The sequence below is a fragment of the Crassostrea angulata genome, chromosome 8 (assembly GCF_025612915.1).
Source record: "Crassostrea angulata isolate pt1a10 chromosome 8, ASM2561291v2, whole genome shotgun sequence".
NCBI classification, from domain to species: Eukaryota; Metazoa; Mollusca; class Bivalvia; order Ostreida; family Ostreidae; genus Magallana; species Magallana angulata.
The window spans coordinates 45,674,539-45,698,252 of NC_069118.1; the positions used below are offsets into that span (position 1 = coordinate 45,674,539).

A 23,714-nucleotide genomic window follows, 5' to 3' on the forward strand; every position below is an offset into this window, starting at 1 on the left:
TTTTTGGGGATTTTACTTCATGAATGCGTCGGTTTTCATTTCAATAAGAAATTAAATCTTCCATAAAATAGCTTTCGTCATGGATCTAGATTCAACAGTATTTGACAATATATAGAGTGTACAGTTGCGTATACATATAAAACAGTAAAAAAAAGAAGTACCTATTACTGTAATGGAGAACAAATTATCTTCAAAACTCTGCATAAACCAATATACTTCAGTCAATTGGAGTTCATTTTTTATTGCAAATATCAGAATTACATACAATTCAAATAATACAACAAAATTGTTCAACAGACAACTTCAAGAATAACAACACACCGGATGTAATACGAGTGGTTTCATCATTATTCGACAAATTTATAACTTTGTTGATTTCGTTGCTGACCTCATCCAGGATATCAAAATTAAAGTTATTCAAAGGGCACTATATGTTAACAAATTGAATTGAAAGTATCATTTCCACAAAATATAGTATCCTGGAATATATTACTTTTATTTAATCTACAAAGATTACCACGATATTGATGAAACCACAGTGTCATGGGAACTATTAACAATTTAGTGGAATTCTAAAGATAAACTTCAAAATTCATAAAGTTACGTCCAGCTTCTGAGAGTGCTAGTACGTTCCAGGTACTCAATCCTGTCACTACATCCTAAGCGAAGCCTCGAGGACTCGTACATGAAACTAAGTGATCGTTGGAAATGTTTCCCATACAAGGCATACAAAAAGAAGTTCATGCTGAAAGAGGCATATAAGACTATTTGAGATAGTTCTTGTATGAAATATTGAGCCATGCTGATGTTGTAGGCATTTGACGGGCTCACAAAGGCAGATATGAGGGAGGAAAGTTTGAACACGTGGCTTGGCAAATTCAGAACAAGAAACGTAGTGGAGACTAGGAGCAAAGTCCGCGTCACTCTCATTTGTTGTTTTGAACGAAGAGCTCTATGTTTGACTCGCTTGGCATCTCTTGGCGTTAAGCAACCTTTCCTTTTTTCCTGAAAGGTTGCTGCTGTACAGGCAACACGCATGTTCATGAAAAAAATTAACGTGAATGGAATTAGCATGGTTACAACTGTGTCGACCCACGTGATAACATTCAGAAATTGTATGTAGTTGATCTTGTAGGTACACCTTGTGATGGAATTTGATGTGTACACGTCAGTTGTCCAAGAAGCGAAATTGTACAAAACAACCGAGAGCATCACGAATATGACGACAGCAACCCTTTCTCGCACCTGCGTACAGAACACTTTGGCCCTCAACGGATGACAAATCGCGATGTATCGCTCGGATGTAAATCCCACCACAAACCAGACAGACAGGAAGCTGGAGACGTATGTTAGATAAGAGATAACCTGACATATTCTCACAGAAGTCAGGATGTTATCCACGGAGCCGTCGAACCAAGAAAGGAAGAGACAGATCAAAAACACATTGTCAGTACAAGCTAATGCCACCAGAAACGTAGAGGAAGAGGATCGACGCAGATAATTGGAGGTGAAAACCGACATGGAAACTGAATTTCCGAAAACTCCCACAAAAACTATTATTGGAATAAATACGTTTCTCATCATTTTGGCCAAATTGTAGATCTCCATATCGTTAACTTCATCTTTTACATCGGTCAGTGTTCTGTTTTGAAGTGACTTGGTATCGATGTAAATGGAATATGTATTTTCAAAGGTTGCTGATATATTCATAACTGGATTATCTGTCGTATCCATCTGTAAAAAGAAAAAATAAATAGATCCCTTTTTCTTTCTTTTGTATCAAAATGCCTACTAACAATGCTATTCGGAGTTTTTCGGTGTCTGTCCTATTTCTAATGATGTAACTATTATGAAAAAAACCCAATTTAACTATATATTTAAAGTAAACCGTTCCCAGAAAATTGAAACGTAAGCATTAACATGTTTTTTAAAAAATACGACAGAGGCACTCAGCACAGTCTTAGCATATACCTTACAATTCGTATTACCTGCACCATAGGTGAAATGACGGCATAATGTATTCTATTATTCTTCATTTTGCAATGTTTTTGATATTCATATTATATTACCAACCCCAACTCATTTAATTGTTACTATTAACACTGGAAGTCAATATACGGAATGAATAATATGAGATGAAAGCACGATAATTTTTCTTTATTTTGATAAAATCATCAAATTAAAACACTATTTAAAGGCATTGTTTACAATGTAATAAGAAATATACGAAAACTCTGGGAAATGTCAGACATTCAAATGATTTAAAACATTAACCAGACGAACTTAGAATTGTTTGGAGTTTTTTAACATCAGCGCGGAAACTGAGGACGCTATCGCGCCAGCGCTTTCATTAAGCTGGTTCATGAACTAAGTATTTGCGGTTTACTCCCCTGATTGACATACAATGTCTGTATGAAAGGTGGGGGTTGGAAGTCTTAGTCTAAACTCTAAAGGCATGACGCACCAATACTGATCGCATCCTTATTCTTTTCTTCATTAACGACGCTCACTAGGGAAATTAGCAGAGTTGTCTATCCTACAGTGAATGACCTTACTGATAATGATGAAGTGTCCATCAAAGGACACAGGACGGGCATTAATAAAAACCTTATATGGACAAGTATTTATCTGATCCTTGCCACGAGGAAGTCTAATCAATGAGGCCAATAAGAAATTCGTATGTGTATATTAGTTGAATATAATGGATTACTTAATATATACAATTATCACAATACCAGTGTAATAAAGGGGTCAGAATGAATAAGTCTGATCAAAAGTAATTTCGATGTTTGAAATGAATAAAAGTATTTTTATTTTTTTTTTGTAAAATTGTAAAAGGCATCTTAAATGGTGTTGTAGAATCACTAAGTTTCATTAAACGAAACAGTTACTTCGCATTGTATTTTTAAGAAAATTACTTTATGTGTAGTTTTTCTTCCAATGAATAATTGTGAAAGAACTATATATATGATATTAGTATTATTTGGCCCCCAAAATTCGCAATTTTTAAAATCATTCATGTACATTAATTTGTTGGGTTATTTTATAAAAGAGTTGAAATAAAATATGTTTTTCACCTATTTATTTTATTAATATGCACTCATTGGCAGTATATGACGTCAGAAGTGACGCTATTTTAATAATTCAATCAAAATCAGTCAAAAATGGACATTTTTCTTATCTTTTTTCAAATGGGAAATATAGAGCGACTCTTTAAACAAGAACAAACTTTTTGTCACTTATAAGTATTGGAGAGATACATCTTTGGTGAAAATATTTTGTTTGTTCAAGCAGTCGCTCAATGTTTCCTTAAAGAAAAACTGCTTAAAAACAAGCCGTTTTATGCTAAAAATGAGAAAATGGTGGGAAAAGGTTAACGTTATGATGCCATATTTTTAAATTGTGGGCACTTAAAATCAAAATGACAATTATGAAAAAACGTCAAATGTATATTTGTACAAATAAAACAAAAAATTGCAGTAAAATAACAATGTACATTTAAGGGGGCCATTTTTGGGTCAAACTATATATAGTCCTTTGCTAAAAAAAAAATAAAGTGATCTTTTGAACAGGTTTAAGGGGGCTCAATGCTCGTGGCCGTTTTTAGACTGTATTGATCTCCTTTAGAAGAAGATCTCTATATAAAGCTAAGGGAATATATTCAATTATAAGGGCAAACTTTATGTACATTTTACTTTTTAAATGACTGTGTAATTTAGCTAAACAAACCATATCTTAATTAAAACTTTACGTAGATCCGATAGTAAATTTTTATGACAACAGACTCCTTACCGAATTGCTATGTATCGTACATTGTTTTTTGGGTTTTTTTTTTTTTTTTTAATTTATTTAATATCATTATTTGTTAAATTGATTTACTATATTGTCATGTTGAAAATTTTGATTTTACTGGGTGATTTAAATACAAAATTTACAACCTGACAACATGTAAGTTTTGTATTTAAATCCACCAATTTACAAAATTTACAACATGACAATAAAAAAAAAATGACAATAACAAACTGTCAACCATCTCAAAAATATTATTCAATTGGGTAGTTTTGAGTTCAAAATAAATTCAAGTAGTGCATATACATGTATTTAGTATATTAATAAGCATTATTTGAACACAAACTGTGTACATATACATATCTTAATCAGCCATATCAATAAATGATTGTCTTAATTTGGATTAGTTTACAGTTGAAATAAGGCACAGTTGAACAAGATATCGCGATTAAAGCTGTACATCAATATGTTGACAAATAATTCAATGTTAAAATTAATAATAATAATAACTAGATTCGATCTCGTTGCGAGCAACGAGTGGGTCTTCCGTACGATTTTTGAATAGATTAGATCATACTTATCAATTCAAAGATAAAACCGTAGATCTAAGCGAAAAAATTTTTTAAAAAAATTTGCGGCACTCGAGGCTTGGACCCGGGTCGCCTTGGCCATGTCCACGACTCTATCGACTGAGCTACTCGGACTCTCGCTTCAGAACTTTGACGCTAAATTTCTCAAGAATGCCTTGATCGATTTTAAAATAAATTACATATTCTAAATCAGTGAGAAGGTCACTATCAGGTGTAAAAATTTCAAAAAAAAATATTCAAAAATAAAAAAGTCGAAAAATTCAATTTTTCAAATTACCTTCCGGTGACGACCGGAAGTGACGGCTGACATTCTCTTGACCGAGGTGCACCAGAAAAACGATAGATCTATCATCTCTGAAAGTTTCAGCCCTATATCTTTACTCGTTTTTGAGAAACCTTAGAGACAAAATTGACTTTAAAAAATCGTAAAATGGCGATAACTTCCGACCGGAAGTAAATTTTGAAAAAATGTCACGGGGGTACAAACTTCAGATGGCGAGGCATCATCAGTGAAAATTTGAAGGAAATCGAATCGGCCATTTCCGAGAAATCGCCTGCACAAAATGTGTAAGGAAAAAAAGAATAATAACTAGATTCGATCTCGTTGCGAGCAACGAGTGGGTCTTCCGTCCGATTTTTGAATAGATTAGATCAAACTTATCAATTCAAAGTTAAAACCGTAGATCTAAGCGAAAAAAAAATTAAAAAAAATTGCGGCACTCGAGGCTTGAACCCGGGTCGCGTGGGCAATGTCCACGACTCTATCGACTGAGCTACTCGGACTCTCGCTTCAGGACTTTGACGCTTAATTGCTCGAGAACGCCTTGATCGATTTTAAAACAAATTACATATTCTGAATCAGTGAAAGGGTTACTATCATCTAATTGGAAAAAATATATTAAAACAAAAAGTTGAAAATTTTCATTTTTTAAATCTGCTTCTGGAGACGACCGGAAGTGACGGCCAACATTCTCTTGACCGAGGTACACTAGGATATTGCTAGATCTATCATCTCTGAAAATTTCAGTTCTCTATCTTTACTCGTTTTTGAGAAACATCGCCGACAAAATTGACTTTTAAAAATCGTAAAACGACGATAACTTCCGACCGGAAGTGAATTTTTAAAAATTGTTCCGGCGGTATAAAATTCATATCACTAGGCATCAGTCCTGAAAATTTGAAGGAAATCGGACGAGTCATCTCCGAGAAATCGCCTGCACAAAATTTGTAAGACAAAAAAAGAATAATAATAAGAAAAGTGAAAAAGAAACATTACAATAATAGAAGGGTCTTCCGCTGAAGACGGAAGACCCTAATAATAATAGAATTGAAAAAGAAACCGAAGAATAATAGAAGGGTCTTCCGCTGAAGACGGAAGACCCTAATAAAACATATCATAGCAATAATACCTTTTCACTTTGTGAATATTGTCCGTTATTTACTTCACTCGATGTTGGTCCATCATTATTGGTCTAAAATACAGGAAGACACAGTTATATTAAAACCTATCAAATGAATACTAAAGTTGTAATCGTTTGTGACAGATATACAATTATTAACTCTCAGAGCTACAATAAGAGTTATAGATAGAGAACTTGATTTATATATAAGGCAAGTATCGATCCACACTTGTCTTTGGACTAGACATTCGATCTTACGAGCCTCTACGTGTAGGCATATCACTGTATTATCATCTATTCTTGTTCAAAGGTTTTTACTCGGTTTGTCCATCATTCTCTCTCTCTCTCTCTCTTTCATTGTCTCTCTCTTTCTCTCCCCCAAAATGAACATACTGTTATATGAACATGCTGATTCCATATTACACTGTACATGTTGTCTACCTATTGCACATCTTCTGTGTTTTTTTGATAAGTTGTAAGTAAGATTAAAAATTGAAAGGACGTCGTTTATGATTTTAAAGCCTGGGAAACTGGGAAGAAATGGGATCAACTAGTTTTCCTTTCTATTATTAACTTTACATAAAAAAATTATTTAAGACAAAATAGGCTCTTGTCTTTATTTTTGTTATTTAAAGGAAATCGTACTGTTATTTTCATTTACTGAAATAAAGCACCGGATAAAGCAAACCCCGATATACAACAGAAAGAGTTTGATTATTTGTAGCTAAGATTTCAAAAGATTTTTTTATATAACTATGAAAACTCTTTACTCTATAAACTCCAAACTAAGACACCTGGGCGTTCTTGGATCGCAATATTTGAAGAAAAAAAACATGACTACATTTTAAGCAACACATTTTGACCTTACTGTTTAGTGTTTAAAAAGTTAACTAAACTTAGGTTTTGAAACTGAGAACCTTTTGACGCGAATCTTGATGGAACTGATGGCGGTATCACTGTATTTCTTCATCATATTGACTGGAAAAACGAATAGATATATATTTCTATCTCAATTCTTTTTATAGAACTGTAAATTAATTAGCATGCAATATGTTCCTAGGTCTTGAAAGAAAGTTTTTTTTTATACCTGAAGTTAATGTAAGCGATGATTTTTTGTCGCGAATAGGTGAGTTGTTAAACGTGTTTCAGATGTTGAATCATCCAGATATTATCATAAAAATGAGTCTTTAAATCAGATATCCAAAAATAAAACGCAAAATCAAAAACTCATTTCTTCATAGCGTCACTTCAAATTAATTGTTTTTAAACGGGGATCGTCTATTCAAAATCAACTCTCCCTCCTTCCCCCTGGCTTCATCACCTACATTGTAGTTGAAATTTGTTTTTGATATTTGCATGCAGACGTCGCGAAAATTCATTCATTTATTTATTTATTTTTGTAGTGAAGACAAAAAAATGTGTAAAAAGAGGTATAGATACTTTCATCCATTTAATATACATTCGTCCTTACAACTGAAATAGGAAGTTCAATATACTCGTTCAATTTATCAAAACAATCAATCGTATACTACTTTGACGGAGTAACTGAATTGTTTTCTGTCCTTTTTCAATTAAACATGCCAGTAAAATACGCGTAGGGTTGAAACGCTAAGCACATAAACAAATAAACCGCCTTCTTAAATTCAAACGCTCCCACCAGAGGTTGCTGAACGCAGATATCTTACTTATATTGGAATAATAAAGGAAATTACTATTTCAAAATATCTAAATCTGTGTGATACAATCAATGCTTTGTAAACAGTGACTGGCGATAATTTACCCTCACCAATTAACACTAATGACGCTCCCTTTGACCGATTTACATTTCCACAGAATAATTAATTCTGGATTTAAGATAGATTTGATTCTCAGTCAGGAGCACTCTATATATTGAAAATGGAAAGCGGTTTTTTAGGTATAAAATCATTCTTTTTTTACTTCCTTTGAAATTGTAAACATGGTTATAGAAAAATAATGAATTGTTCATTGTTAATTTATTTTACCCTTGAGTTATCTGTTTGTTTGTTTGTTTTTGTTTTTTTTTTAATCTTCAAAACAGAATTACAATGCAAATTGGACAGCATGCAATTTTGTCATTAAATATTTATAGAAAGACGTAAATCTGTAATTTTTAAAAGTTTTTTTGTCTATTTGTTTTAAGATGTTAAGATATAGGAAAACTATGATTAGTGAAATGCTTTCTTGTCTCTCTAATTAACCCAATTGTAATTAGAGTTTGTTTTTATCAGAGATTGCAAAGACTCCGTCCATTTTGTTTTTGTCATAATCATTACATACACATGTTTGATATTCATTATCGTCTTTTAAATCCGATTTTCATTATTCGAAGGAACTAAGCAACTATGCTGCAAACTATTTCTTTTCATATGATGCTCTAAGGCTAATAATATCTAGCTAGCCTAGAACTGCTTAATTAGAATATAATTATATGATGTTTTTGTTGCTTTATTCAAAATTTTAGTGAGAATCGTCTGTAGATATATATTTGCGAACACCATAAGATTTTGATTTTTTTTCTCTTTTGATCTTTTTTCCATTTCCTTAGTCTGGGAATAAATGGGACATATGAGATTTGGGATGATTTATCCTTTACATTTATGCCCTCAATACTCATTTCTCTTACTTTTATCTAGACCTTGACCCTGTTTACAAATTCTGACATTAATAATAAGTAATATTTTGAGTACAGAGAAAAAAAATGAAGCTTTGATTCCGAAGCCCTAGTTGTCTAATGTTGTTTAGGCCCTCAATATTCATTTCCCCCACCTTTTATCTAGACCTTGACCCTGTTTACAAAGTTTGATATTAATAATGAGGAATCTTAACAGTACTGAGAAGAAAAAATGAAACGTTGATTCCGAAGCCCTAGTTGTGTTCTTGACCTATATCCTGTTTTGAAATAAAGAAAGAGATGGAAAATCAGCCTACGTGCTGTGGAACGATATTTTTAGAGCATGTGTTTGTTTTGTTATTTAAAAAAAAATTCAGCTGAAGCCTATGTGGAATTTAGATTAGAAAGGTAAAGCTAACCAAGATCAACGATTTCAGTGTGTTTACAACTCTTCAAACCTTGCCAAAAATTAATTGTTCTCATATATCTACAACACAGTTACTAGCATACAAGCATTGTTTTTTTGTATGCACATGGAAACGATTATTAAAATGTTTAAATATAATTAAATATTCAAAACATTAAATTAAGCACATAAATTAAGAAACCAAATTATTTTTGTTTTATGTCGCAATGTAATCCTTGCATTGAATTTCGTACATACGTTACTCATATGAAGAACTTTAGTTAATATGTTAAGGTCGAATCCATTCTCAAATTGTTATTAGGGTTGGGTAAATCACTACTATCAAATCACGTTCCTGTGTGATTTGTGGCTCCTTTTGATCATAAAGTAAATCTCCCGGGGTTTTTTTTATCAATCGTGAGAATACTATGATCCGTGACAAATCTACCCGAGGTAGGCGGATACGTGAGTCTTCGGCGTGCTTTCAACTAAAACATTTGTTTTCGATGAGGAACGGAACATCGAAAGGTTCACGGTTGTCGCACACTACATGATGTTTTAGAATAAGGCGAAATGCAAGCATTAAAAACATCAACAACATGATCTTTTAGAAAGAGGTGACATGCAGTTGAAAGAAACTTGAACGAATTCGTTGCTATGAATATTACTTTGCAATATAAGTGTAGGTACATGTGCATTATCTGCAGTAGTACTCAAAGTACCATATATGTATATGCTTCCTAATAGTGATAGAGAAATAAAGGGAAGAAAAGAATGATTGTCTTCGATATAAGGGACAATAACTGTGCAATTTTTGTTTTTGTGCAATTGATAACTTTAATCAATGAAAACTTAGTGAACGTTAATTTGGTTTAGCGAAATTCCACGGTTTGTCCGTCGACGTCGTATGCCTTGATTCATGATCATGAAGATCGAAAGAGAAATTACTATACTTTAAACATATTATAATTATGGTTTGTGTATTGAAAATTTAAAACATGATTCAAAAATACGTTTACTTATTTTTTGGCGTTATTTTCAAAAACGTAACTTAACTTCAAATAATGATAAACATTCATAATATACTGAAAAGGACAAAGAATTTGTGTTGATAGAAACAACACAGTAATAGCACAAACAAGGATTAAAGTGTCAATAGTTTGAAATATATTTGATAAGCAATGTACAATAACATTCTGTCTTGAAGAGTCATTCCCATTCATGGCTAAAAATGATTAGTCCCGAAATACACGTCTTAGGCCAATAATATGAAAACAAGTTATTAATAGTTATGTTCACACAAATAAATATCAGCGTCATTTTTATGAAATAGGAAGGGGGTGAGGGCAACGAACGTGTTTGTGACATACGAATTGTGTCATTGACTGCAATCGTCAGGAACTGACCTTCATCATGTATAATGGAAGAAAACGAACGTATAATTTCATTTCGTATTCTGAGTAACAATCGATGGTACTAAAAGATCATCGTAAGGGGAAACCGTAAGACCTAGGCCTTGATCAATCATGCTTCAGCCCTATTTTCTGTAGTACATCACAATTTATTTACTATGTTTCAGATGTGCTCAGATACAAATAATTTACAATTAAAAAAAAATTAGATAACAACTGGAACATGATGTGCTCGGTATTTTCAATCTTAAGTTAACTCATAGAAAACCAACATTTACGCCCATTTGCGGTCGCAAAGTGTTACAGAGAACGGAAAAAGAAGGCATTGAGACAAACCTTTCACTTTTTTAACTATGCGTGTATTATATTGAAAATATAAGACGACATTAAATATTCGAAAAGTATAGTTAAACGCCAGTCAGTTGTCTGCCTAGTACACACATGTTGGTATAAGATTATACAGAGGTGCCTGAATATTAAGTTCATTTCTTGTAGAAAATCCAGTTTTTGTTTATTTGAATGCGGCTAGATAATCAATATCATGAATTCTATCTATTTTGATTTTCAGAGAAAACTTTGATGCATTAATGGTGTCTGAATAGCGAACAGAATGTAACTCATTTCAATATATCCTTGGTTCGTGTATTGCCAGAAGATGTTTTCTCTCCAACCATATTTTATAGAAGATAACTTACACATTGAATGTCAGCGGTTCTATTCATTAAAAGGCAAATAAACTAACAAAATCTTATTTGTTTCTTCGCAGCTGGACTAGGTGATTCTGTTAGCCAATTACAGTTACTGTGGGCGGTAACAGGCAATTCAAGTAAGGTGTTTATTCTAATGCTAAGAAATGAGCACGCAACCCTAGAAAATTCACCTTAAAATGATTTTTGCCAAAAAATCGGTCGTTTTCCCCCCAATTTTATACATTTACACAATGAAATGATTTCTTTGGTGATTGGCGTGGGTTTTAAGGTAGATGCAGAAAAATACATAACCCGTTTCAGCTTTGGAATCAACTACAACCTTACGTAAAAATTATCTTTTCGATCATGAGCGCGTATGTTTACGATTTTAAACAAACGATTGACTGAACGTGACGACCAAATCGACTATAAGAGAAACCAACTTATAAAATAAATATAATTATTTTTTATATAATATCATTACGGTTGCAGACTAGTCCTTGGAGCATTTGTATAAAAACAATCGTAAATATAAGCAAAATAATCCAAAAATTTATCGAGTTTTTAGACTAAGTGAATTTACAGCTCCACCAACCTAATACTAAAATTAAGATCGCTGGAGAAACAACGACAAAATGATAACACCAGTTATTTCAACAAAATATATACAGGTAGAAATAAAGCGACAGTGAATGCAATTTTTACATTCTTATGCTGCACAAACTTACTGCAGCTACAGTAGGTTTTTGCAGAACAAAAAATTGTATTCAACACCCATTATTGCAAATGACGAAAATAATGGGGGAAAAAAGATTTCAATTAGGGGATCAGAATCCAAGCTACTGTAGAATCATTAGATTTCGTGGTGGCTCAATTTTCGTGGAATTCGTGGGTACCTCTCATCCACGAATTAAAATCACCCACGAATTAATACATTAGTGTAATAATGAGATATTTCCTTTGTAGATTTAAAAGAATACACGAAATTACTTCCCCACGAACCTGTAAAACTTCAGCAATCCACGGAAATTGGCCCCCTCGAAAATTAAGATTCCACAGTACTTTCACTATACAAAAGCAACCTATCCATAAGCTGGTCCCCTAAACTTAATGAATAAAAATCTACATGTACGTCAATCTAGATAATACTGTAAACCAACTTTTATTCGCGGCGACTTTATTTGCGATTTCCTGGAGATAAACTGGAATGCGACGACTACTTTTCGCGACCAAGCTTTATCCAGACCCATGTTACATGTATGATAAGAATCAAACGACAAGGGCTGGTTCCCGGCGAGAAATATTCGCGACAGCAAGTCTCTCGTAAACCTCGCAAAAATTTCTCGCATGCGGAAAAAAAGTTGGTTTACAGTATCCAGCACATTAAGTAACACCAAAATCATTTCACCATAATTTGTTTTAAACAAATGCCCAACCGTAGGAGACAAACAACCCATCGACCAAACGAATGATTGCAATTTTATTGATATACATGTAACGAGGACAACGATCTCTCAGAGACAATAAATAGACACCTCTTTAATGAAAAGGCACTCGACGGGTGGTCGTTGCCATTTTCCGGGGAAGATACTTGAATGACTACAAAGGAAAACATTTTAAAGTCATGATATAGGTTTTTGTTTTCTTAATATGTTTTTTATGTAGCAGTGCATGGCTAAGATAAAACAGTAGATCTACTAAGCGAGATCTGATGTTTGTTACGTTGATTCATATTTTAACAACAATATCAGTTTCGACGACAACTTAATTTTAAAAAAATGACTTGGCATGATTATGATATTAAATGTTTTGCTTCATTAATGAAGGAGAAATAATATTTGGCGTCACATTCTCGTCACCCAGATTACTAACTGGCACTGTTCACGTTAGATTTATAAGTAATTCATTATAAGTAAACACAAACACATAAAAGTTTTTATTTTCTAAACAAAATTAAAACGAAAGTGAAAGTTACGAAAGCCCAGAAGGCTCATTCGAGATTCAAAATACGAGATATGAAATACGAGATTGAGAAATCGAAATTCGAAATTCTTAAATATCGTATTCCGAATATCATATTGTGAATCCTGAATCTAGAATGAGCCTTCTAGTTGTAAGAAGTGCACATTATTCAACACATTTTGCTGTGGAAAATTTTACAGAAATCTTCGTTATTTTAAATCTTCGTTATTTTTAACCTGACACCTTTAACACATGTCAGACAATTCAGTAAGATCACCAGATAAATCTTTGAACCTGAAAACAAGTATAGTTAGGTAGACAATCATTACAATTGTTGTAAAATAAATAGTTAAGTTTCCATCATTACATGAATCATTAACGTCATGTATGTAAAATCACTGACCTATTTACTCGTGCAATGTAATTCTTTTCTTGTTTTTTTTTTCATCTTAACAGAAAAATTATCAAACGTGGACATTTAAATCTACCTTTTTTTTACCATTATGATGAAATATATAATACGATGAACCTCCCAAAACGGATGACGTATAAACTTCAAATACCATGTGACTTGTGTAGATTGGCAGCCACGCGAACAAAACAATTCAGAAGAGGGACATAATTTAGTATTAATATAGTCAACGATTACACCTATATTGCAACATGCACATGTATTACCCCTTAAACCATTGATAAAATTTGTAATAAGTTGAACTTCCCGAACGTTTGTATACATATACTTAAGATACTGTAGGTGTAAATTAGCAACCACGCAAATAATACCATCCAAAGGAAAGACACAATCAAGGTTTAATACAGCAATAATACTTGTACCAGAGGCCCCCTAGTATGGAACGGGAAATTGGTTTCATCTCTTACCTGGCACTAGATGGAGCCCGGCATTATATTATAACGTGCTTTTATTTATTGCGCTACAGCGAATATCGATGAAGAGAATAATTCGAGTAAGCTCTCATAAGACTAACAGCTGTGTTAGGTTTGTTTCAATAATCTGAACATATTTTTTTCCATGTTAGCAAAAATCTTAAACAAAGCTGGATAGTCAATAGATTGACAATCAGCTATATTGTAAGAAGATGGATGGATAAACTAAAAGTGTGTAAAATACATATACGACGGACGGATAAGATACTGAAAAATCAATATTATTAACTAATCTGATAATTTTTCAAAAGATCATTCAAAACAATATATACCTACATGTTTAAGCATATTTATCGATTTGTAACCCTTAAATATGTTCAATACTTAGAACGTGTTGACTCAAACTAGCGTATATGTACAGCACTGTATCAAAACATCCAAATAGTGTTATTATGTAGAACTACAATTGCCTTTTATTATATAGAGTGGGTCTGCGCTCCATAGTTTTCTCATAGTCAAAGTAAGGTCTAAAAGAAATCAAATCGATATCAAACAGCTTAAAAGTGAAGAGATGACCAACTGTACACTAGAAATATCATTATGTATCCCAACAATTGAACATGATAGAAAAATATAATACAAGTCCGTAAATTCGTGACCAAAGTCGCATATAAATAGAGCATTTAAAATAACGCAGTTTGTTTTGACTGAAATGGTTCTGTGGTTAAAGCAACAAAAAGAAAATCACTATATCTAAGCTTTTTACATTGTGGATTCGATACCACCAAGACATAAGGAATTTTTTTTATTATCTTATTTTTTGTTAAACTTTCGAAAATTGAATAAAGTTAGAAACTATTCTTTTGAAAACTTGTACCATAAAATTATCAAATAGATTCAATTGGAAAAAATAAATTTGAAATTACATTCTACGACTAAACCAAATATTCATCTGTGATATAATACACCCAATCATTTTAGCGGTGTGTTGAGCTATGAACAAACATTGGTAAGGTAAAGTTCCATATACTTGAATGTTTTACTATTATAATATCCTTATAAAGAACTCTTCTTATAAAGGAGATCAATAAGGCCTAAAATAGTCACGACAATCTAGACTTTTTTTGTATATATGTAATAAATGTAACAAACAAAAATACATTAAATAATGACTAATGTTCAGAATAAGCTGGTTTAGAGCGAACGGGTCTACATCATAGCAAGTGAATATAGTGATACAGAGTTCCCTAAGTGCAGGACGAAAGAATAAGATAATTAATTGGGGAAAACCCCATTGGAGAATAGTACTTTTTTATATTCATATTGGGAATGGATTTTTTTCAGAGATCATAATTTAAGAAAATACGGTCTCTTTAACATACACCCTAAGGCTATAGATACCAATACTATTACGTAAACTTTTAATCAAAAATGACACTTTAGAAAAAATGGCTTTGTTTTTGGTCGATCTCTCTGCTGAGTTATGTAACATGTCGATGAATAAATAAAAACGTAGTTCGCCTCTTTAGTAAAGTAAATCAATTGTTTATTCTAGAATTACCTTAAAATGCCAATACCCGGGATAATGCACACAATTCATAAGATTTCCATTAATTTTAATGACTGAGCTATATATTTTCGATCCGTTTTGTTTGATTAGCACAAGATTTGATACAGATTGTCGCTATCAACAACTGATTTTTGTTTATTAGTTGGTAATGGCTTTGAAAATGTTTGACATTTTACTAAGTATAAGCACTTGGAAAAACACAAGACCTTCTACTGCGTATATACTTTTTTTTAAGGTTGTTGCGTAAGTTCAAAGTCAATTTTCATTAACTGAAGTGACAAATAAGTTCTCAAATTGCCGGGGTTTTTTTTATTGTAGCGCAACATACAGCAACGTTGTTGGCATTTGCAAAACGTATCAAAATAAACCCGAACATTTTCACAGAAGTTTGCTGTAGGTGTACTTTAGAAATAATTATGGATGAACAGTGATGGGGATAAAACAAATAGTAGTACCAACAAGTTAACATAAACCCATTAATTTTGCTGATAATTAGACATTTATTACATTTTTTTAATTTTCAAAAATGTATTGGTGTGCAACCAATTCTCACCAAGTATTATTTTTCACTAGTGAATTGTTACGTCATATTTCGTATATATAATTTTATGTGTTAATACAATGACGTACAAATGTAGCAATGCACCTGCACGAATTTGTCCTTTACGATTATTGGTCGTATGCCTCTGTAGCTAGGAACACATCATTTCGTGCAGTTACCCTTTAGATACTACACATTTGATTTGAGATGCGAGTCGAACTTAACAATTACATATGCATGTACATATACATATGTTCATCTTAAAATATCGCCTTCTATAGCAATATTAGATACATAGCAATTCATTAAATATACTTGAACATATTATTTGGTGTAATTATCATAGTACGAATACAATAAGAGAGAGAGAGAGAGAGAGAGAGAGAGAGAGAGAGAGAGAGAGAGAGAAAGAGAAAGAGAGAGAGAGAGAGAGAGAGAGAGAGAGATAGAGAATATGCTCTTAAAATATCAATAGATGTACAAGAAATATTATTTGAACAAAATAATATAATTTATCAACAAAAGTCAGTTGATTAATACATAAACGTTAGGCCCTCTATTTAAGAGCCTTAATTGCTCCCTTGGGTATTAATGACATCTGTGGCAATGATAAGTTATCATCTTTGATCGTAATAATATCTAAAAACACAATGTTGATAACGAGTGCTTTGAGTTCATGAGAACTGAATAATATTAAACATCACAGTACCGTAGAGTTACAGTGTAACCATGAAATTAAACCTATAAACTACAAAACCACGTGTAATCTGTCTTTGTTGGGCGTTGAATTGAGATTTATACTGGAAATTATCCAAAATGTGCTATGTTTGTTTGAAAATTTATGTGCCAGTCCCAAAGTGACAGTTTTGCACGTATCTTACATGTAGATGCAGTTTATAAAATTCTTTTAATGTAATACAAAAGATAATTGCTTTGAAAGTGTGTTTAAATCTACAGAGTATTATTTCCTCTACTTCCCAAGAAAACTGACAGAACCGAACTATACCAGTACACAACCCAGTTCTAACCGGTTTATTGATTGACCGAAACCTTCAGCAACCTTAGAAAATCACGGACGGCACAAAATAATCATGACGACGTCAGACTCTAATTTCTATTTAAGACAATTTGGCTGTTTCAATGATTTTATCGAACGTACTGATGTACATTGACAATAATGTAGTAACTTATACATGTACTTACACATTTTTGATCAGTTTATTAAATTTGTTCAAATAAATAAGCATATAAAAACAATAAAATGCTTTCTTTGATGATTAAGGAGGGTACCGATCATTGCAGAAAAGGAAACTTACACAACCATGCCATCATCCTAATAACTGGTGTTATGTTGTAGTCTCTCTAAATTCAAATTAATTCACCTGGTAGTTTCAAAATATGCAACAAGACACATATCCTGGGAATGCTGGCACATTTTTACTTTTTTTTTCACGCATGTGATATAGTTTACATAACGCGATTCACGACCTGTATGAATAACTTCCTTCGAGGGACATGGTCATGGTTTTGGCAAATCCTATTTTTTCTGTTTTTATCATTTACATTGCTTTAGAAAATAATGCATTTCTAATCATCAAAGAAATTTGAGTCGTTCGTATCATTATACATGTAAGCAAGATACATTAAGCAAGATACAGGGCTCAGAAGTCATGTACATGTAAACACACAGGGTGAAGCTGTGCCATTCAGTCAACTAAAATGTAACTGACAGGTAACTGAAAGGTGACCGAATCGCACATTTGTGCCATTCAGTCACCTTTCCAGACCTTTCAGTCACATTTCGGTTGACTGAATGATAGATGTTCATCCCGTGACAGGCCTCATGTCCTAATTTTGTTTACAAAGGTTCAAATGCGAGTAAAAAAACACCATGCCGGATAATTATGCCAGTGCCATTTTTGCACCCGCTTAAGGTGCAGTTTGGGAAACATATATATATATACCAAATGATAGACCAACGTCTAGAGATGATATAACCACTTTTGATTTTATTGTGTTTCATCTGACAGTTGAGATATTTACCTTCAAAAATTAATATCCCATAGGAAAATGATAATTTCAATAGGAGAAATTATTCTCCTACAGGAAAATATTATTATCTTCAGAATTTGCTTCAGACAGGTAGTTTTCCTATAGGAAATTAAGATTTCCTATTTGATTTTATCAAATCCTATCGGAATTAAAATTCGTTTAGGAAGTTCTTGTGTTCCGATAGGAAATTTCAAATTATTTTTAGGAATATTGTTTTTCCTATGGGAAAAATTATTTTCTTGTTGGAATGTTTTTTGAAAGGTAAATATGAAATGATAACAAATGTGGTTGTAAACTCTTAAAGCAATGTTCTATCATATAGCATATTTGAATTTTTCGATATATATGCAGCTTAAACGGGTGCAAAAATGATATAAACCTTTGCACTGGCATAATCATCCGGCACAGTGTTAAACATCTTTATCAAGCTGATTTGCCTATCTTCTTAATTATTCATTCTATACATAAATAAACAGCTTCTAACGTTTAACACATTCATTTTAGGTCTAAACCTTTTTTTACGTTAAGATTCAAAACAAAAGGGTTGTTTTAGCTTATTTGGGGGATTTTATTGCGTCGGTATTCAGTTTCAGTAAAATATCTTACTATTTCTAAATTAATTTTCGTCGAGGATGTAAATATATGGTAGAGGTTTACCCACAAATACCACGAAAGTTGAGCCACCACGAATTCTAATGATCCCTAAGAAGTTACTTGAAACATTGTTGAACTATATTATCGTTACATAATGTAAATCGAAGTGGCTTTCTAGATCATTAAGAACGAAATTATGAAGCCATGACATTGCCATAGAGTGTAACAAATTTAAATATAAGAACTAAGATATTATTTTTGGATGTATATCGGGATATAAATACGAGTTGCATGGTAACTGGGTTTTATCCCGTGTTTATACAGTCGCCGATCCAGTTAACGGCCCATATACATCCAAAACTGACACCTTTATTATTGAGTGACTATATTGTATAATCACAAGACAAGCAAAAACATCCTCGGCTTTTGCGAATTATGCCCCAATGCAAAAGGATATTGCAAAACTTCCGGAAATTTCATATTCAACCTCTGCGATCAAGATTCACGCTGTGAAGTGTAATAATATTGTGAATAAATACTTGCACGTGTATGTGTATGGGAACACCAGATATATTTACATGCATGCAGACAAGTTATGAAATGCTTATCAATATTAGAAGATAACTTCTGAATCAGATAACGGATTGTAAGTTTAGATTGCTCATAAAGAACATCATGAATTCATGATATCAACACACCTCTAGAAACAAATGTAAGATACATGTACATCTAAAATACACGGATATCAGGACACGCGTTATCAGCATTCAATTTTTAAAAAAAAAATCAATGGCTTTTACTGCACACAGAAGTGAATAAATTTATAAATTCAGAGGATTGTTTTCCAAACCTGGCAGTTTTATTTCAATGAAACCTCACTTCTCATTCCCGTTAGATATCATAAAATTGATATTACGCTCAACTTACAAATCAAGTTTTCATTATTGTACTAATACAACTTGACGTGTTTATTAAACCTAGCTAAATCAATTTAAACAGGTTTATAATACTGGAAAGTCGACAAAAATCGTTTGACTTCGTGACTGCTTTAAAGGTTTCCTTAAGAAGTATTTTCTGAGAAGGCGTTATTGCATCGTATCCTCATAAAACATCTGCTGCTACTTGAAACGTTTTTGATTTCCAATAACGAATCTCCTGTCTTACGCAAGGTATTTCTGATAACCTTGTTTTGTATGCGTGGCTGCTTTATTATTCAATTTCGTTTTAAACAGAGGTTGAATATTGACTATAAATGTAAACTATGATCATAATTGATCGAATCTAGGTTTTCAAACGCACAAATGTCTACGTTTAATTTATTACACATGATGATGCAAGATTTGTGATCGCATTGTGCTGTTACTGCAAAGATACATTGTAGTAAACACTGGGCCAAAAAAAAAAACAAAAAACAAAAACAAAACAAAATCAAATGTGAATTGTACGAAAAAGTGGTAATAAGAATTGCTTTTAATAAAGCAGCCACATTATATCACGATTACGTCGAGTAAGTCATATAGTTGTACCTTACTGTAAATTCCTTATTTTAAGCGTATAATTTATTACGCGATTCCAAATTTTTGTTTTCAATTCGCAAGAATATAAAATTGCGAGCACCAATTTTTGGTTTTAATTTCAGAATGTTAATCCGCGGAGGTTCCATCTGACGATTATACAAGGTTGTAAATTCCTCGAGTTTAATAGGAATCTACAGTATTTTCTTTTTTGTTAATTTGCTACTTATCTTGTAAATAAATCAGGTAAACCTTGTTCTTGATTCTCGGGTTCAAAGCATTGTAAATTTGTATAATTTAGAAAATTTTATTTCTTTTTTCATCTGTGATCTTTATAAACACTTGGCAAGAGTCTAAATCCATGGTGCATTTAATATTCAATTATAATTTTTGTAAAAGATGCAAAATCTTACTTAAAAACAAATAATTTAAACTATAGGAGGTCGTTAACGATTTAAGTCCTTAATCTGGACTGATAACCAGTCTCTGGCATTGTTTATATCATGATGAACTATTTCGCTAGTCAGTCCTGAAGGAAAACCAAAATACCAAAAATGCGCGATCGATTGCCAAAGTTCCGAGTGAGCGGGAAATTGGCGACCTATTTTCTTAGCCGTTAACTAGTTCGGCGACTGTTTATTTTTCTACTTTTTTAAGATTACTTGAGCCAACTGTCCTGTTAATGTGTTAGTCGTTTGCATTTCCATTACCAGTGTTGGTTATCGTTTCATGCATTTGAATGCATAAGCGCGAGAACTATTAGCAAAGCGAGGAAATAACACTTTTTCAAAATAACGATTTTAAATCAAGCAGTTTGGCCGTTCTTGCTTTTAAAGTGCGCTGTATAACAGAAATCCTAGGATTAACGATGACTGAACTACATTGTTTAGTTCATTAGTCAGACAGGTGCGGGCCCATAACTGTATGATGCTTTAATTGCATTACCAAGAATTGTTGAGTAGAGTGCTCTTGTATAGCACTGTATACTAGGCCTATGCAAAGTAATGTGATAAGAACGACGAGTTTTGCTCAATATGTTCAGTATACTATTCTAACGGCTGAGCACGTCTTCATCAGTATTTTTTTTTATTTCTTTCCCTTCTTAAGTACAATCTATTTACTGCTTTCCTGCAAAACAACGTTGATCAATCAACAGAAGTTATATAATTATATATTTTTCTAATGAGGTTTATCCTGTAAAAACATCTTTCACCGAACGCACGCAAAATTGAAAAAAAGGGAGTGGTGGGTTGGGGTGTGGGTTAGAGGACAGGTAAAATACTTTATGCTAATAGTATTATCTTAAAATGTGTGTTTAAATTTCATTTTGCAATGTGCGATATACTACCATGGAAACCTTACCTTCTGTGTTACCTTATGTTTTCCTAGTAAACGTCTATAACAATTTAATATTTTTTATATTTCCAGACTTTGTCTGTAATAACACTACTATTAAATTTGTAATGTATAATCTGATACATTACATCAATGAATATTTTGAGATTGAATTGTGCAATTGAGGAAAATTCTATAAATATGATTGACTAATAAGGAGTAATTATTCTTTGAATATTATAAGAAGATCAATTGCTGTCGCGATGATAAAGTATATCATAAAGCCCTTTCAGCTTAATTGATTTGATCAGCTCGACATGATTTGATCACCTTCTAATACCAAAAAAGGTGATTCCTTATTCCTTAAAGAAAGATATCTTAGAAACAATAAAGTTATTTAATTTTACGAAGAGCACGAGCGAAATATAGTTGCATAGCATGTCTAAATTCAGATAAAATTTAGACTGACAAAAAAGACAAATCAAATTATCATCATCCGTTCTCATTCATAATTTTTTTTTTAATTTTACAAATTTTAACGCTGAATTATGCACGGCACTTAAAGCATATTGATACAAACTGAAGCGTTTTGATAATCTCAAAGCGGTTCTATGCTCCATATTTTGTCCTCTTTGTCTTGTTGAAGTATAATGGGGAAAAAATTCAATAATCAAAAACTTGGATTGATTACCGCTTATATAAGAAATACGACTTCAAAACACAATGCTAGTATTTGAACGTTTCAGGAAGTACGTACTAGACTCTTAAAAAGTATAATAGAGCATTTAAAAAATCTTCAGCAACTGGGACCTAAATTACACAATGGTTACAGCTTTTAGAACAAAAAAAAAAAAAACCTTAGAAAACTGAGCTTTTAAGGTTGAAAAATTCGTAATAATCGAATGCCAAATCTATCGACTATCTGTTGCCTTCTTAGTTGTAAAAAAAAAATAATAATCCGACTACAGCTTGAGAGTTTGTTTCTGCGTGGTTGCATTATTTGGCAATGCAAGAGAGTCTAATAAAATTATGCTTGTACCAAAATATTTTAAATCTTAAATTGACTTTCAGCACTTAATAATATTCGATTCCACTGCCCTTTTCGCCTATATTCTTATGAAAATACTTTTTTTTCAAATTTTTGTTTTACGATGAAACTTTATTTTCAAATAATCATGGACCAAAGTCTTATTTCAAGGAGGCTGTTTAGTCAGCAAATAAAAATTTGATTTTTATATAACTTTTACATGTCATATTTGGCCACAAACCAACATTTAGTAATATAGATACAATTAGATTTAGAATTTGAGAATTTATTTTACTCAGAACGTTCTTTCATAAGGAGGTAGATACAGTCTGCAATTGGCCATGACCACCGAGCTCTCTTAATACAAATTGCTTATAGTAATATGAAGAACTGCAGCCCTTTTCACAAAAAAATCGATTAAACACAATATTTTCCTTTTCTTCCAAAAAGTATCTACGTTGTAAAATATCACAAAAACTCTTATTTTACTTTTACTTTTGACAATAATGTAAATAATATTTTAGAAAAAAAAAGAATAACCCTATTAAACGAAAACTTACAGGGTTGTGAAATTTTTATCTTAGTTATAAGTTTTTTTGTGAAAAGGGCCACTGTTTTCTAACATTTATTATTATTTTTTTCTCAATGCACTGGATCATTTACATGTAATTTTAATTAATGAGCTGTAGTAAAAATGTTGAGAACACAGATCGTTTATTAATATATATTCGACACAGTTTTAATAAATTTAGCTGATAATAGTCATAGTACTTACTGTTTCAGTTTTTTCCTGGTAACTCAATATTCCATTTAACACACTTTGGAATGTTTTTTTTCTTAAAAGCTCTTGACTCCTTTTTTACAACATCGTTCATTTACTTGGCTCGCTTAGACATTACCTAAACATTATAAGTGATCGAGCGATTTTCTCCAGTTTTTATCTCACTCTTTTCCAATTGATCAGAATTGTGTTCTGCATGAAGGGTTAAAAAATCGATAGTTTGTATAATACTTCTTTTAGCTTTTGTCAACAGAAGTGTCAAAAAAAAAGCTTAATTTTACCCAAACAAAACACATTAGGCTAAATGCCAATCTTACTGAACTTTTTCTAAATATTAAATTTCTCTATTCATAATGCATTACTTATATACCTAGATTTTTGTTGCTACAACAACAAAAAGGTCCTTCTTTTAATATACATTGTACATGTATTACTTTATATAAAAAATGCATTTTTAATGTAGATAAAAATAATGGAAATTATAATATTTACTAGTCAAGAAAATTTCCAGTTATCACTTCTATGTTAAAGCAAT

General features: G+C 32.1%; 1 protein-coding gene across 2 annotated transcripts; it reads right to left on the minus strand.

The window, feature by feature from the left end:
• Positions 1-231: 231 nt before the first annotated feature.
• On the minus strand, positions 232-23,292 carry LOC128160063 (FMRFamide receptor-like). Of its 2 annotated transcripts, XM_052823329.1 has the most exons (3): positions 23,174-23,292; positions 5,789-5,851; positions 232-1,734 (listed from the first exon to the last, which is right to left on the minus strand). In XM_052823329.1, exon 3 carries the CDS (start codon positions 1,732-1,734, stop codon positions 601-603), a length of 1,134 nt encoding a protein of 377 aa, XP_052679289.1. In that variant the 5' UTR covers positions 5,789-5,851; positions 23,174-23,292; the 3' UTR covers positions 232-600. The 2 variants fall into 2 exon arrangements, with proteins under 2 accessions (XP_052679289.1, XP_052679290.1); XM_052823330.1 differs by lacking the exon at positions 5,789-5,851 and having other exon boundaries at positions 23,174-23,288.
• Positions 23,293-23,714: the final 422 nt, after the last annotated feature.

What these genes read in the sequence shown, in the direction of transcription:
- LOC128160063 (XM_052823329.1), bottom strand. Translation starts at nt 1,734, where the DNA reads ATGGATACGACAGATAATCCAGTTATGAATATATCAGCAACCTTTGAA.